This window comes from Ranitomeya variabilis, chromosome 8, assembly GCF_051348905.1.
Source record: "Ranitomeya variabilis isolate aRanVar5 chromosome 8, aRanVar5.hap1, whole genome shotgun sequence".
NCBI lineage: Eukaryota > Metazoa > Chordata > Amphibia > Anura > Dendrobatidae > Ranitomeya > Ranitomeya variabilis.
This window is the reverse complement of record NC_135239.1, coordinates 201,666,645-201,682,073: the sequence shown is the minus strand read 5'-3', so window position 1 is coordinate 201,682,073 and position 15,429 is coordinate 201,666,645. Positions and strand designations below refer to the sequence as shown.

Below are 15,429 nucleotides of genomic sequence, written 5' to 3'. Positions count from 1 at the left end.
AGCCTGCTCCGACCCGGAAGTGCTCCCTGCAGGACCCGGATACAGCCCCTCGGCCATTTTGGATCCGGGGCCTGCAGGGAGAAGACGTTCGGTACGAGGTGAGTACATCACCTTGTACCGATCGTCTCAGGGAAGCCCGCAGGGAGCCCCCTCCCTGCGCGATGCTTCCCTGTACCGCCGGTACACCGCGATCATGTTTGATCGCGGTGTGCCGGGGGTTAATGTGCCGGGGGCGGTCCGTGACCGCTCCTGGCACATAGTGCCGGATGTCAGCTGCGATATGCAGCCGACACCCGGCCGCGATCGGCCGCGCTCCCCCCGTGAGCGCGGCCGATCGCGTATGACGTACTATACCGTCACCGGGAATTAAGGCCCACCCCACCTCGACGGTATAGTACGTCATACGGGATTAAGGGGTTAATATCTGCCCTCAGTCACTGGCTTTACCATTCTGGCGGAGAAAATTGCGCGGGAGCCCACGCCAATTTTTTCCGCCATTTAACCCTTTATTTCAGCAGCTACAGCGCTGAAATTTTGCACATACACACTACTAACATTAGTAGTGTGGAATATGCAAAGAAAATGGGGATATGAGATGGTTTACTGTATGTAAACCATGTCTCATATCCTGTCGGGTTTGTGAAGGAGAAATGAGAAGCCGGCAATTGAATTACCGGCTTTTCTATAGAACACCGCTGCGTATTTCTCGCAAGTCACACTGCAGGTCCGTGTGTAATCCGATTTTTTCTCGCACCCATAGACTTTCATTGGCGAGTCTCGGCCGAGATACGCTGACAATCGCAGCCTGCTGCGAGTTCCCTCGGATCCGAAATACGGTGGAGAAAATATCGGATGATGGGAGCTGCACCATAGATTAACATTGGGCCGAGTGCTATGCGATTTTTTATCGCATAGCACTCGTCCGTATTACGGTCTAGTGTGACCCCGGCCTTACTGTGCAACTTGAAACCTCACCTATTGCTGTCCCCCGATCTTTCTGCAGTTTTTTTTAAAGTTACCAGAGGGTCTTTGACCACCGACCTCCTTATTAATCTAGTGGCCGCCGGTGACAGCTTCCTCTTTCTCACGTCCAGTTAGAGTAGCTGGAATTGCTGCTACATTGAATCTTACGAATTCTGCTTTCAGCTGTATCTCTAGGACAATTTAGTCCCCTTCCATCTTTTTGTATCTTTCTCCTTGTTTGTACAAGGCAATGATTTTTTTTAAACTTTTTGGACCTCTCTCGCTTGACAGGAATAAAAGTGAATATTATTGTCCAGGAGGCCATTGCCAATGAGGAATGTGCTAAGATTCCTCGGGAACGCTGCCAGAAGCTTACGTCTGGCTACATGTCATATCTGCAGCAGGTCACAACAGCCAGCAGAGTGACTATAATTTATGCTGTAAAAGAAGCGATATTTACATATTTACAACAAAGCAGCTTCAATAGAAAAGCCACACAAAAAATAAGCCCTCACACTGCTCCACTGCCAGAAATAGAAAAGTTACAAATCTTCAGAAAATGGTGGCAAAAAACATCATTTTATTTACTATTTAATAAAAGGAAGAAGAGGAGGAAAAATGGACACTAGGCCAGTGCTTAAAGGGGTTGTCCAGGACTTTAAGATTGATGGCCTATCCTTAGCATAGGTCATCAATGTCTTGTCGGAAGGGGTCTGACACCCAACAGCAATTCCCAGTATTGGCCAAAGCTGCACAGCACAGCTCCGCCAACTGTGTAGTGGTCGCGGCTGGATATTACATGTCTGCCCTTATTTCAGATAAATAGGGGGCGGACGTGCAGTACCTGGTCGCGGCCACTATTACATCGGTGGACCTGTGTTGTGCAGCTCGGGTCAATACCAGGAGCAGCTGATTGGCGGGGTTCTGGGTGTCGCTCCGATAAGAAATTGATGACATATCCTAAGGATAGGCCATCAGTGTTAAAGTCCCAGACAACCCCTTTAAGCACTGCGACATTATTTATTTTTTGCACTTTTTTTTACTGCAGCTGTGAATATAGAGATTGGACCTCAGTAAATACCAGAGGGGGTTGTGAGTTGGGGGGGGGGGGGGCTTGGATGCCGGGGGGTCCCGTCCTCACTTGATAACTTTGGAGACAAGACATTCTCCTTGTTTTTTCTCTCTGATTTGCTATTTGTCATTATTATTGTAGAATCTGCTGAGCTTTGGGGTGCCAGTTAATACTAATTAACAAAGAACTACTGGATCTTTAAAAGGGGGTTTATTACAAACAAGGTATTTACAATGACATACATAAGGGAAGTCTAACTAAGGGACAAGGGTAAATTAAAGGGAAGGGGTAGTAGGAGAGGGCAGAGGAAACTGGGATGTGGGGAAGGAGAGAGGATGCATAACTGATCCTTACATATATATTAAACCAATACACATCCACACCCACATACAAGCCATGACTCCACCCTTGCTTCCGGTATCTTCTGTGGCAAATGTCCAATCGTCTTCTGGCAATGTGAACACTGTCATTGGCTGCAGTAATCATCACCTTCCTGCAGATGGCGTCCTCCTACTTGGGAAGAAAGTTCTTGTGTAGGACAGGTTCAACTCCATTTGGGCTGGCTCCAACATGTCCATTTAAAGAACAATGGTTTATCACCCAAACACCACAGGCATTGTGTACCAATATACATATCCATAGGCCGGAGACAGGATGTCTATCTCAGGACCACTGGCTTATAATGGAAACCCACAGGAGTTGTGTACATATGTAGATAATGATAGGTCACAAACAGGAGAGGCCATTCATTCAAGATTTCCACTGTGTACACCTGTATCCTCCATTAGGGTACTGTCACACAGTACCATTTTGATCGCTACGACGGTACGATTCGTGACGTTCTAGCGATATCGTTACGATATCGCAGTGTCTGACACGCAGCAGCGATCAGGGATCCTGCTGAGAATCGTACGTCGTAGCAGATCGTGTGGAACTTTCTTTCGTCGCTTGATCACCCGCTGACATCGCTGGATCGTTGTGTGTGACAGCGATCCAGCGATGTGTTCGCTTGTAACCAGGGTAAACATCGGGTTACTAAGCGCAGGGCCACGCTTAGTAACCCGATGTTTACCGTGGTTACCAGCGTAAACGTAAAAAAACAAACAGTACATACTTACATTCCGGTGTCTGTCCTCCAGCGTCTCTGCTTCTCTCCACTGTGTGAGCGTCTGCCAGCCGGAAAGCGAGCACAGCGGTGACGTCTGACGTCACCGCTGTGCTTGCCGGCTATGGCGCTTACACAGTGGAGAGAAGCAGAACGCCGGGGACAGACACCGGAATGTAAGTATGTACTGTTTGTTTTTTTTACGTTTACGCTGGTAACCACGGTAAACATCGGGTTACTAAGCGCGGCCCTGCGCTTAGTTACCCGATGTTTACCCTGGTTACCGGGGACTTCGGCATCGCTCCAGCGCCGTGATTGCAACGTGTGACCGCAGTCTACGACGCTGGAGCGATATTCATACGATCGCTGCGACGTCACGGATCGTGCCGTCGTAGCGATCAAAATGGTACTGTGTGACAGTACCCTTAGGTTGGAGGGCCAATATTCATTTAGTATGTAGATGAACCTCTGCCTTATCACTGAAACAAAGGACATCACACAGAAGAAAGGTACCGTCACACTAAACGATATCGCTAGCGATCCGTGACGTTGCAGCGTCCTCGCTAGCGATATCGTTTAGTTTGACACGCAGCAGCGATCAGGATCCTGCTGTGATGTCGCTGGTCGCTGAATAAAGTCCAGAACTTTATTTGGTCGTCCGATCGCTGTGTATCGTTGTGTTTGACACCAAAAGCAACGATACCAGCGATGTTTTACACTGGTAACCAGGGTAAACATCGGGTTACTAAGCGCAGGGCCGCGCTTAGTAACCCGATGTTTACCCTGGTTACCAGCGTAAAAGTAAAAAAAACAAACAGTACATACTCACCTGCGCGTCCCCCAGCCTCTGCTTCCTGACACTGACTGAGCTCCGGCCCTGAAGTGAAAGTGAAAGCACAGCGGTGACGTCACCGCTGTGCTGTTAGGGCCGGAGCTCAGTCAGTGTCAGGAAGCAGACGCTGGGGGACGCGCAGGTGAGCATGTACTGTTTGTTTTTTTTACTTTTACGCTGGTAACCAGGATAAACATCGGGTTACTAAGCACGGCCCTGCGCTTAGCAACCCGATGTTTACCCTGGTTACCCGGGGACCTCGGCATCGTTGGTCGCTGGAGAGCGGTCTGTGTGACAGCTCTCCAGCGATCAAACAGCGACGCTGCAGCGATCAGCATCGTTGTCGCTATCGCTGCAGCGTCGCTTAATGTGACGGTACCTGAACACAGGGTGACCGCCTAATAGTTTTACGCAGTCTTGAATCTTGTTTATCTCATCAACAGAGTCATGGAAATATTCAGCACTCGTAAATTCAATATATCTCAGTGATTTCTATGATACGTGCATTGTCCATGTTGTCTCCAACAATTATATATATGTTTTCAAAATAAATTCCTTTGTTCTCGGGGAAAGAAACAAAGTTTCCAGTTTTACCCTCCAATAAGATAAGAAGTGGCAAACTTTTCCCATGTAAAGTATCAGGAGCCACAGACTCGGGGCCTCCCCTCCCCCGGCCGCCTCCTCTTCTGCTCCTGGGTAATCAATTCTCTAAAAAAACAATAATAAAAAAAATATGTATATGTAATTTTATTATTATTATTGTTTCATTTTCTTAATTTACGTAATTAAAAAAATAAATAAAAAATAAACAAACAATAAAATATCCATGGAAGTTTGGCTGTGATCGTCCCGACCTGCAGAATGATGTTACCCGGGTTATTTTTACTGCACCGTTAAAAATGGGGGTGAAAAAAACAAAACTCCAATTCCACCATTTTTTAATTCCGACAATTATTGTGTCGCAATCAATGGCGCCATTGGTTAAAAAAAGGGGTTGATGAGCTGGACAACATTGTGTGACGATTGTGAACGATTATCGCAGGAGATCTGATCGCATCGCAGCACATCGCGCGCAGACCCCGATGAGACTGAGCGATCTGCGCCAGGCAGTGACGTCACCCGCGCCGACCTATCACGATCCCTCCGCCTCCTGTCCAATCAGGAGGCGGCGGCGGTGACGTCACGCGCACCGTTGCTATAGCAGCCGCGCCGTGCGGCCTTGTCAGCCTTCGTGAGTCAGCAGGGACGTAGGCCGTGACGATGGCAGCCTGGGCGGGGCGTCAGCGGCGCGTCCACAGGAAGATGGCGCTCCCCGCGGGTCCGGACCGGCGGCAGCTGAAGGCTGACAGCGACGAGCAGCTGCACCTGAACCACCACAGCAGCAGCGAGCTCCCCGGCCTGGAGCTGCCGCAGCACCCGGGCTCCGAGGGCGTGCCGCTCAACTCCCCGTGGACCTTCTGGCTGGACAGGTACCGGGGGGCGCACGGCCGCTGCTGTGGGGGCAGGGAGGGAAGGTGGCGCCGCTCGTCTGTTCTGTTATTATCCGCCGGCCCGTGGTGTGCGGCCTCCCCTCCCCCCGGTAGTCACAGGCTCACCTCCTACTCGGGGGGTTGGGACCCGTTTACCGTCTCTTTGTTTTTTTTTTTCTCTTGTGATGTTTCCAGATCTTACAGTTTTGTTAGATTTTTTTTTTATATTTAAAAATTAATAATTGTGGTATTATATAAAAATGAATAATAATTTTTAATATATATATATATATTTTTTAATTTGTTTTGGTTGACGCCATCTGTTACTTTTTTTTTTATCATGAAGAGAAAAGGGAGGAAGAAAGTGTGATGGTGGCGAGAGCGGCCGCGTATGGGGCTTCTCGGGAGGCGAGCTGTAGTGTCTATTGTTAACGCTCTGGGGTACATAAAATGGTTTCATCACATTTTGGGGGAGGAGGGTATGTCACCCCCTCCCAATGATAAATATATATATATTGTCCCTTTTAGAGGACTTGTATTGGCTTATAGTATATAGTGAATGTGGCCGTCTTTGTCGGAGGATGGGAACGGTGGTGGTGAAGCCGCTGGTTGCCGTGACATCTCAGGAAGAAATAAGAAAAGTTCTCCTAATCGTCCTGCTCAGGGTGTGCTCGGTAAGCGCTGCGGACACGACGCCGTGGACTTGTGCAGCGTCCAGACGTTACAGCGTAGTGAATTGGATTTCAGGAGTGACACCTGCGGAGACGGACATGCGGCGCGTCTCATTTCCCCCATGCAATGTGCTGGATGCGGTGACACGGTTCAGTGGACACATGCGGATTCACCTGCGTTCAGTAGACAGCAGCGCTGCCACTTCCAGATACCCTTAAAAATCAATTTTTTTGGGACCCAACTTCTATTGCAATCACTGGGCCATGGTGACTCTCTGTCCGTTATGATGCGATTCTCCTGCAGCCATTGGACATTTCTTGGCTCCTGTTCCCGGCTGATCAGTTTCGTGGGTATTTTAATCTGAAGGCCAATCAGATAGCAGCCAGAGGTCTCAAAAAATGGTGAATGAGTAAAATGTGAAGTTTGAGGAAGTTATGATGCCATTAAACAGGTTTTCTTTAAATGGTGAGTTCTCACCTTTCTATGGTGATTGCTGGGGGGGGTCTGACCCCCCCCCTGGGATCGGATCCCTTGGAAGGAGTGGGGGTGCGCTATGATGGGCCAACTTCATTAATTCTCATTGAACTAAACGTTCCCACGCCCCTGACTCAACCATTAGCCAAACTCCTCCCAGCCATTATTCTTTTCTTTTAGCCCCATTGATTCTGGAGCCCCTTACAGAGGCCAGTAATCCGTCCTCCCAGGATAATACTCTGATTGCATAATACCTTGAGGTTTTGAAAACCTTTATGACATATCCTGATCCGGGAAGTATAATTAGAGCCTGACTAATAATAACCCACGTACCGCTGGCGTCTCTCCAGATCTATGACATCAGTGCCAGAGTGCTGCGTCACCCTGTGCTGCCATCTTTTATTTTGTGGGGCAAATTCTGACCTGATGCTTGGAATTGGGCTTCTGCAGATGAGGAAAGTGACTTCTACTTGTTTTACCGGTCAGCCCAAAAAACGCATTGTGAAATTTGGGTGGTGTTTGCCATATGGTAGTTGGTCACAAAAAGCGCAACACTCGTCCCTGAAAGGTTCCTCCATGATCAATGGTTCATGTAGGGCCTGCGACTTCTAGATGCTGCTGTACCCGCTAAACTTTGCAAGCAGAAAACCTCTAGGGTATGTGCCGACTGGGTTATACTTAAAGCATCTTTTTCACTGTGGCCTTGACATTTTTTATTTGTTTTTTTTGTTTACCTGTATGTATTCAAGTGGAAGCCACCTGAAGATTGGCCTACTTATTATTTTTATTTCTTTTTACTCGCTTATATAACACCATTAATTCCACAGCACTTTACAGACATTATCACTGTCCCCATTGGGGCTCACAATCTAGATTCCCTATCAGTCTTTGGAGTGTGGGAGGAAAACTGAGAAGCCAGAGGAAACCCACACAAACACACAGTTGTTGCAGATGTTGTCCTTGGTGGGATTTGAATCCAGGACCCCATCGCTACAAGGCTACAGTGCTAACCACTGAGCCACTGTGGTGTTCTGACACTTTAACAGCTTCCTGTCTTTACAAATGTGACCTGTTTATAAGAAGCTCTAAAGATCTGAACGTGTGACTAGCAAAGCCTTTCCCCAAAGGATCCTTCTCGGCAGCACAGTCTTGTGTAAATAGGACCATGGGTGCACAGAGCGAGGAATTATAGATTGTTCAGTGTCTGCTAAACAGTTAAGAAGCATTGCCTGGCTTGTAAGACCACCTACTTCTGCTGTCATAGTGCACATAATGCCAAATGTCAGGTGTCATCCCTGGCCTGTGACTACTGTACCTGGTCACTACTACCCGTCCCGTGACATCGTCCTTCCTGTCTTCATTGCTCTGACTATAGAGGTGCAGCCAGGCCCCTTATCTTCAATGAGGAAGTGGAAGATCTGAGTAATGGGAAAGCGGAGCAATCGGCTGGGTGACTGACTGCAGTGATAACCCATGAACCTGTGACAATTTGGTGCCTTCTTTCCAGCCACCGTGTCCTGTATCCTGGGGTATGATGGGCTAGTCGCACAGCTGGCTCTGTAGACTCGGTCTCGCATAGGTGGATATATAACATCCAAAACTCTACATGGATTTTTTGGGCATTAGGGTTATGTCACAAAGTAAAAAGGATGCAACGCTTTGCAAAATATACCCAATGAAAATAGTGTTTTAGTTTAAGTGGGGTAGCTCTTCAAAGGTACAGCTTTTCACTTGCACTGCCCATTTGGTGAAGGTGGTGTTGCAAGCAATGTTTCCTAGGAGAAAGTTTGCAAATCTGCTGTCCTCCAGAAGGAAGTCATCCCTAGTGCCTCCTACTGAGGAGATCTATCCTGTCAATCAGAGTCCGATCCATCGAAGAACTCTGAAATATGCTGAATGGTGTCAGACCAGATGTCTGACTTGGCTGATTTTCCCCAGTTGTGTTTCAAGACTCGGACATTTGTGTGTAGTGTAGAAACCTCTGAGAGGTACAGGGGACGGCTCCCTTCCTTCTGGAGGAGAGCTAATTTGTATTAACTAAAGTTGTATTTCATCTTTAACTGTTTTAGGCTACGTTCACATTTGCGTTGTGCGCCGCAGCGTCGGCGCCACAACGCAAACAAAAACGCAGCAAAACGCATGCACAACGCTGCGTTTTTCGCCGCATGCGTGCTTTTTTTGATTGATTTTGGACGCAGCAAAAATGCAACTTGCTGCGTCCTCTGCGCCCGGACGCGGGCGCCGCAGGGACGCATGTGGCGCAAAACGCAAGTGCGACGCATGTCCATGCGCCCCCATGTTAAATATAGGGGCGCATGACGCATGCGGCGACGCTGCGGCGCCGACCGCAAATGTGAACGTAGCCTTAAGTGTAATATAGTGAAGTGCGGTAGTCTCAGAGGTCACATCGCACAACAGAAAGCATATTGTGTGTTCCTCCTGGAAATGTAAACCTGAGTTTCTAACTAGGGAGTGATCTTTTCACACTATTTAATCAGAACTGACCCTGTAGCTTTGACCTGGGACTGCTAACATTAAGCTGCTATCTTAGTCTTACATTTCCAGGAGGAACAATGGAGTAACTGCACAATGCAAGACTTTAAGAAACTCTGATCCAGAATCGTCATGGGAGGTATACAAGTATGCCAGAAGAGGTGATGACTCCACTTTGTATAATGACCTTGTTGATTACTTGGTGACCTTGTTGTAGAGCGACATGTTCCTGGCACCGTCCTCTGCAGTTCTGCAGGATTGTTTACTTGTCCTCTATAGTGGTGTCATTCACTCAGCGATGGGATGAATGCTTCTTCTCTTGTGCTGGCATCAAACTTTTTTTTTTTTTTTTTTTTTCCCTTTCTTCCATCTTGAGGAGCTCTACCTCCGCTTCTTACAAGATCTTCTCATAGCAACTGCTTGGGCTCAGAGCATCTCCATGACCATCGTGGTCCTTCTTCTTTGAGCTCCCACTGGGGGAAATGTTCCCACTACTTCGTACAAGGGAAATGTTCATTGAAGGCTATAGACACGTCACATCTGGAGGCAACACCTTTTTTTTATTTTTTTCTCCTAGTGCACGTTTTACTATTTAAAAAAAAAAAAAAAAAAATGCACCTTTTTGGTTTTTTGTTCTTCTGCAGATTGAGTTCTCTAAGAATCCATCAGTGAGCTCTTTCTCAAGGGAGGAGATTGTAAAGTCTGTCTCTTTCTGAATTGACCAAAGACCACGCAGAAGTTGAGCTGCACTTCGTTGTGGTCATAACTCCTCTGGGACACTCGGTTATCAATGTCTTTTCATAACCCTCCTTATTTGTGACCCCCAGTATGAGGGATGTTGGGAGGGAATCTCACAGGACTGTCTGCAGAGCCCCTCATTTGTCCGATCTCGTGTCTCGCCTCCTGACTTGCCATTGTCCCTTGCATGTATGGCCAAGTCCACCAGCTTAGTCTTTGCTGACCTGATGCATTCCCATGTACCTATAATATTGGCTTCTCTCCGCAGATCTCTCCCAGGAACGACTGCAGCAGAATGCGAATCCAACCTGAAGAAAATCTACACCGTGCAAACAATACAGGTAACATGGGCACGAGGGAGAATGGGGGGTATAAAGGGACCGCTGTTTGATACCTGTGAAGGAACATGGCGCACTCAGTTTCAGGGTCTTGAAGCGTCCAGCTGTATTTTTGCTCTACAGAACTGACGTCTCCTCGTTTTGTTCTCTTGCAGAGTTTTTGGAGTGTGTATAACAATATCCCCCCAGTGACAAACCTACCTCTAAGATGTAGCTACCACTTAATGAGGGGAGAGCGGAAACCACTATGGTAAGTTACGACCAGCAGCATTTAAAGGGCTATTCCAGTGTTTAAAGGATGTGTAAAGTTAGAAAGTGCTTGAGACCATTAATTAATTTTACAGCTCGTTGCTTAGGTCACCGGCCCTAACATGCGCGCTGCTTGCAATCACTCTTCTAGTGACCTTAGCTGAGATCAGGAGCCAATGGTGCATGCCACTGAACCCAGCCAACTGCAGTACTGCTCCCATGCTGCAGGGGCAGCGTTGCCTCTACAGCACCATTGGAGAATGCACAGTAAGGGCCAGATGGTCAATGAAACAGGAGCACCTGCCCCCCCGAGCAAGCAGGATTCTGGGAGGCAGGGAAGCGGTGTGCTCCTGAATTGGATAAACATGGCGGTTTTCTACTACGGATAGCGCCACCCCTGTCATCAGCTGTTGTAGGCCATTGCTGCTCACATCCATTGAAGTGATTTGAGCTCTGATACTAGATGCATGTGGACAGAGGTGGTGCTGGTTCCAAAAGAAAATGGCCATAGTGTAGTCACCCTTGTTTCTTTTCAGTATTCATGAGAAGTTGGGGAACTTCTGGCCTCGTGGTCGTCGTAACCCCAAGGATTTGTGACATGTAAATAACCTGTGTCCTGTCTTTCAGGGAAGAAGAGAGTAACGCTAAAGGAGGAGTATGGAAAATGAAAGTCCCGAAAGAGAGCGCGGTATAAAGCTTGTGATATAAGGGCTTTCTCACTGCTGGGTATATGTAAAGGGGTTGTAGGTTTTTTGTTTTTTTTTGTTTTGTTTTTTTGTCATCTCTGAGCTAGTGGGTAGAGATTAGCTGCTATGATGTCTGTGTATGGGAGGCATGATGGATCCCTGCTCTCCTTTCTCTATGTAGCACATGCTCAGAAGCACCATCAGCTTGGACGTTATACAGCAGTACTAAGCAGTGTTGCTGTGAATCCTGCACGGACTATAAAGCTGCCTGGTGTATTCCACTCGCTCCCTCTCAAGTTGTAATTTGATGCCTCAATGAGCGTTCACTTTTTTCTTTTTTTTTTGTAGCGTGAGTTCAGGAGGAGAATTGGAGAAAGAGGCTGATTTCTCTCGATAAATGTTTTGCAGACTTTCTTCTATTCTAATCACTCGTGGCCATGAAAATGTCAGTTAACTACAGGATTAATTGTGTGGTCACTGGGGTTCATCCACTGGTACCCCAACTAATCTCAAATACTGGGGTCTGAGCGTTCTCTGTATGAACGGAGTGGTAGTGTGCATGCTCCAGCCCTTCTCCATTCATTATGGGAGTGATGGTCATGCACGGTGTCCATTGCTGACCCCCGTTATTGTGCGTCTTGTGGGCATGTGACAAATGTTAATGGGAAGGGGTCAGTTGCTAATCCCGGATCACTGTAGGTTTCTATGGAGGTCAGTAGTGCGGTGGGACATCTGCGGGGGGAGCGCATGTCACTTTATATTTCTCTTCCAGGCCCTCGTTTGGAAAGAATTATTGCTAGCTACTATTGGTGAGCAGTTTACAGACCGCTGTTCCGCAGGTTAGTGTCAGGCTGTCGTGCCGCAGGCCAATGTCCACTCACTTATTTATTTTTTCCCCCTCAATGCTATAACTTGTCGTCTTTCCTGTGGTCTCAGAGGATGAAGTGATCGGTGTCAGTGTGAGTGTGCGTGACCGCGAAGATGTTGTCCAGGTCTGGAATGGAAACGCCTCCGTCGTGGGTGAAGCAACAGTTCTAGAAAAAATCTACGAACTTCTGCCAAACACGTCTTTTAAAGCTGTATTTTATAAGCGTAAGTGCCTGCACTTGTGCCTGGAGCTTATACTTTGGGTTAGTCTGTCCATATTAAATCAGAGGGGGCTCCTGCACTCCGCACCCCCTGCGGGCAGCTGTGGGAGTCCTAGGAGTATGGCAGCTTCTTCAATGCTCGAATCTTCCTGGAGCTGTACTCTTCTTGGCAACAGAGAAAAGTATTGCAGTGTGAATAGGAGGCTGATGTAGAGAAACTGCCACTAGAGGGGGCAATGGAGGCAGTCTGCGCTGTGCAGCAGAGAAAGGCATTGCTTTGTGGCATGTGGTGATCAGGTCTTCCATAATGTAAAGGCTTTGTCTCCAAACACAACACTCCCTTTAATAAGGTGCAGTTATACTTGTACTTAAAGGCCGAACCTCCTCCTAAGAACAGATGAGTAATTAATCAGATCTATTTCAGTATATGAATCAGACTAGTATTTATTACATAACAGGTCAGTTTGGCAGGAATTACGCGGTGGTTTCCACCAGCAGAATAGTGAGTGCAGCTCTGGAGGATAATACAGGAGGTAACTCAGGATCAGTAATGTATGTACACAGTGACTGCACCAGCAGAATAGTGAGTGCAGCTCTGGAGTGTAATACAGGATGTAACTCCGGATCAGTAATGTATGTACACAGTGAGTGCAGCTCTGGAGTATAATACAGGAGGTAACTCAGTAATGTATATACACAGTGACTGCACCAGCAGAATAGTGAGTGCAGCTCTGGGGTATAATACAGGATGTAACTCAGGATCAGTAATGTAATGTATGTACACAGTGACTGCACCAGCAGAATAGTGAGTGCAGCTCTGGAGTATAATACAGGAGGTAACTCCGGATCAGTAATGTATGTACACAGTGACTGCACCAGCAGAATAGTGAGTGCAGCTCTGGGGTATAATACATGTTTAGGTCTCTCTGAGCACTTGATCTTGACCAGCGCCTTATTCTCTTGCAGCCCATGAAGAGCATCACGCATTTGAGGGTGGACGCTCAAGACACTAGCGCCGATCTCCCAGAATACTTTTCTGAACCCTTTCACTTCTGGATGGTTCTTTTCATACGCAGTGTTGATGGGCCCCACGACTGCCTCACTGAGGGTTATTATGTGAACAGCATGAAGGCCTGGCACAGGACTTCTTTTCATTATTTTTTTTTTTCTGCTGGACTGCACTGGTCATTTGTAGATTTTAATTTTTAATGGCTTCAGAATTGAAAATTTCGAACACAAACTTTTTTCAGTTATTTTAATGTTTTTTTTTTTTTTTTCCTCCTTCCCCATTTTATGCGCGTGGAAACTTTTTATGAAGGCTTTTGCTGCTCAAAGATCAAACATTTCTGCCCTAAACTAAACTGTCAGTCTGTCCAGAAGCAGAGGTGTGACGCGACTCAGGACGAACTCTGTAACGTGTGCGGCCGGCTGTCCTCAGTGGCTGCTCCTGGATTTTTATTTTTTCTGTCCAATGTTTCTGTATTGCAGTAATAGACTAAAGAAAGCGGATCATGATGATGCAGAAGTCAGTATCCCAGAATGTGTTCAATTATATATGCAATTATTGACACCACATCCCCTTTTTTTTCTGTAGCACATTCCTATGAAGGACCCCCCCCAGATGGGTCCCTGCACTGTCGGCCGTGCAGGGACGGCACTGATACAACTGCTGGAATCTGTACAGTCTGTCTCAAGCCGCCAATGTCATGGAGTGGGATGTTTGACTTGTGTGGTTGTTGTTTTTTTTTTTTTTTTTGACTGTATGTGACTAGATTTAGCTTTACAAGAGATCTCATTGTGCAATTGCCACCGCCCCTCCTCCGCACTCCCCCACTTCTGTTGACCATCTGCACTTCTAACCCTTAATTCACCTTCGATTTCTGTACTAGTTAACCCTTATGCTTCCACAACAGGCTCGATATATATTTTAAACGCCCAGCTCATGCACCAAGCCACACAATCACTGTCATGTTGACATTTTAGTGCATTTTGTCCATCTCCTGGAGATTCAAACTTTCTAAACCTCGTGGAACCAAAGATGTAGAGTTTTTCCAATTTAAAGTGTCCGCTTTTTTAACAACTTTTTTTTTTTTTTTAATTCGTTATTCTATGCCAATTAACTTTTAATATATCTTTTATAGCAGTCAGAGCTCCAAATCCCCCTAGATGGACATGGATGGAAAAGATGTTCTTCCAGTAACGGCCACCGGAGGGAGCACAGTAGATAATGGAGTTCACTGTGTGCGGTTGGCTCTTGCACTCCCTCTAGTGGTGATAACAACAGATAAAATGTTATCACTTTAATTGCCCTCCCCCATAATGAGCTCAAAATCCGACCTCAATAAAAATCTATTTAAGAAGTCATTCAGCACAGGATTTTTATCTAATAAATGGTGTTCAGGGTGCAAGCATTCACTTTAAGGTTAGACTTCAATGTACATTTCATACAGAAATCCAACATCATGAAAGTGTGACTACTGGTTATACAATGCGGTGGCATACACAACATAAGGTGGGCTTATTCTTTTGTTTTTTTAGTTATTATTTTTCTGCACTTGTAGACACATTCATGTAATAGCTGGATGGGGGGGGTCTTTTTTTTTTTTTTTCCTTTAAAATCTTCCCCTCCTTCTTTCAGAGCTGCCTGCTTAGTGTGTGAAGAGCGACCCATTCTGTAATACAGATAAGATTGCACTGACATCCACCACATCGGCCATCAGATCTTTAATTTATCTAATCTTTATGGAATCCAGTAATTTTTTTTTTTTTTTTATTTTTCCCCCAATATTTCCTTCCCTCTATATTTATAAACTGCCTATATGTGTATTCAGTTGTATTGTGAATAAAGATTTTCTTAATTCATAAAGTTGTCCTGTATTTTATTTGCAAAAAAAAAAAGAATTTATACCTTCTAAGTTCGAGAGAGAGAGATTCCTTCTCAGGCTGGTAAGGGGCCATGGACATAGCTGCCCTCCCCAGCCTAAAAATAGCAGCTCTCAGCCACCCAGAAAAGGCACATCTATTAGATGCACCAATTCTGGAGCTTTGCCCCCGGCTCTTCCCACTTGCCCTGTAGCAGTGGTGACACCTATCTGTTAATAATCCTATAGTTACATTGTAAAAAAAGACACAGCCAGAATAAAGTCTTTTATTTGAAATAAAAACAAAACGCACATTTTTTTTTATTTTGTTTTTGTTTAAAAATCACACACATATTTGGCAAGTGTAACGTCCTTTAAAATTTCTCATG

The 15,429-nt window shown here is 46.3% G+C and overlaps 1 protein-coding gene across 2 annotated transcripts; it reads left to right on the top strand.

Moving 5' to 3' along the window:
- Positions 1-5,193: 5,193 nt before the first annotated feature.
- On the top strand, positions 5,194-15,041 carry EIF4E3 (eukaryotic translation initiation factor 4E family member 3). 2 transcript variants are annotated; one of them, XM_077276219.1, is made up of 7 exons: positions 5,194-5,441; positions 10,087-10,159; positions 10,312-10,406; positions 11,033-11,093; positions 11,864-11,930; positions 12,028-12,183; positions 13,146-15,041. In XM_077276219.1, exons 1-7 carry the CDS (start codon positions 5,233-5,235, stop codon positions 13,190-13,192), a joined length of 708 nt encoding a protein of 235 aa, XP_077132334.1. In that variant the 5' UTR covers positions 5,194-5,232; the 3' UTR covers positions 13,193-15,041. The 2 variants fall into 2 exon arrangements, with proteins under 2 accessions (XP_077132334.1, XP_077132335.1); XM_077276220.1 differs by lacking the exon at positions 5,194-5,441 and adding an exon at positions 5,501-5,551.
- The last annotated feature ends 388 nt before the right edge of the window (positions 15,042-15,429 follow it).

What these genes read in the sequence shown, in the direction of transcription:
- EIF4E3 (XM_077276219.1), top strand. Translation starts at nt 5,233, where the DNA reads ATGGCAGCCTGGGCGGGGCGTCAGCGGCGCGTCCACAGGAAGATGGCG. An exon ending in AAGTCCCGAAAGAGAGCGCG is followed by an intron (nt 11,094 to 11,863) that starts GTATAAAGCTTG and finishes TTTCTCTTCCAG; the next exon opens with GCCCTCGTTTGGAAAGAATT. An exon ending in TAAAGCTGTATTTTATAAGC is followed by an intron (nt 12,184 to 13,145) that starts GTAAGTGCCTGC and finishes ATTCTCTTGCAG; the next exon opens with CCCATGAAGAGCATCACGCA.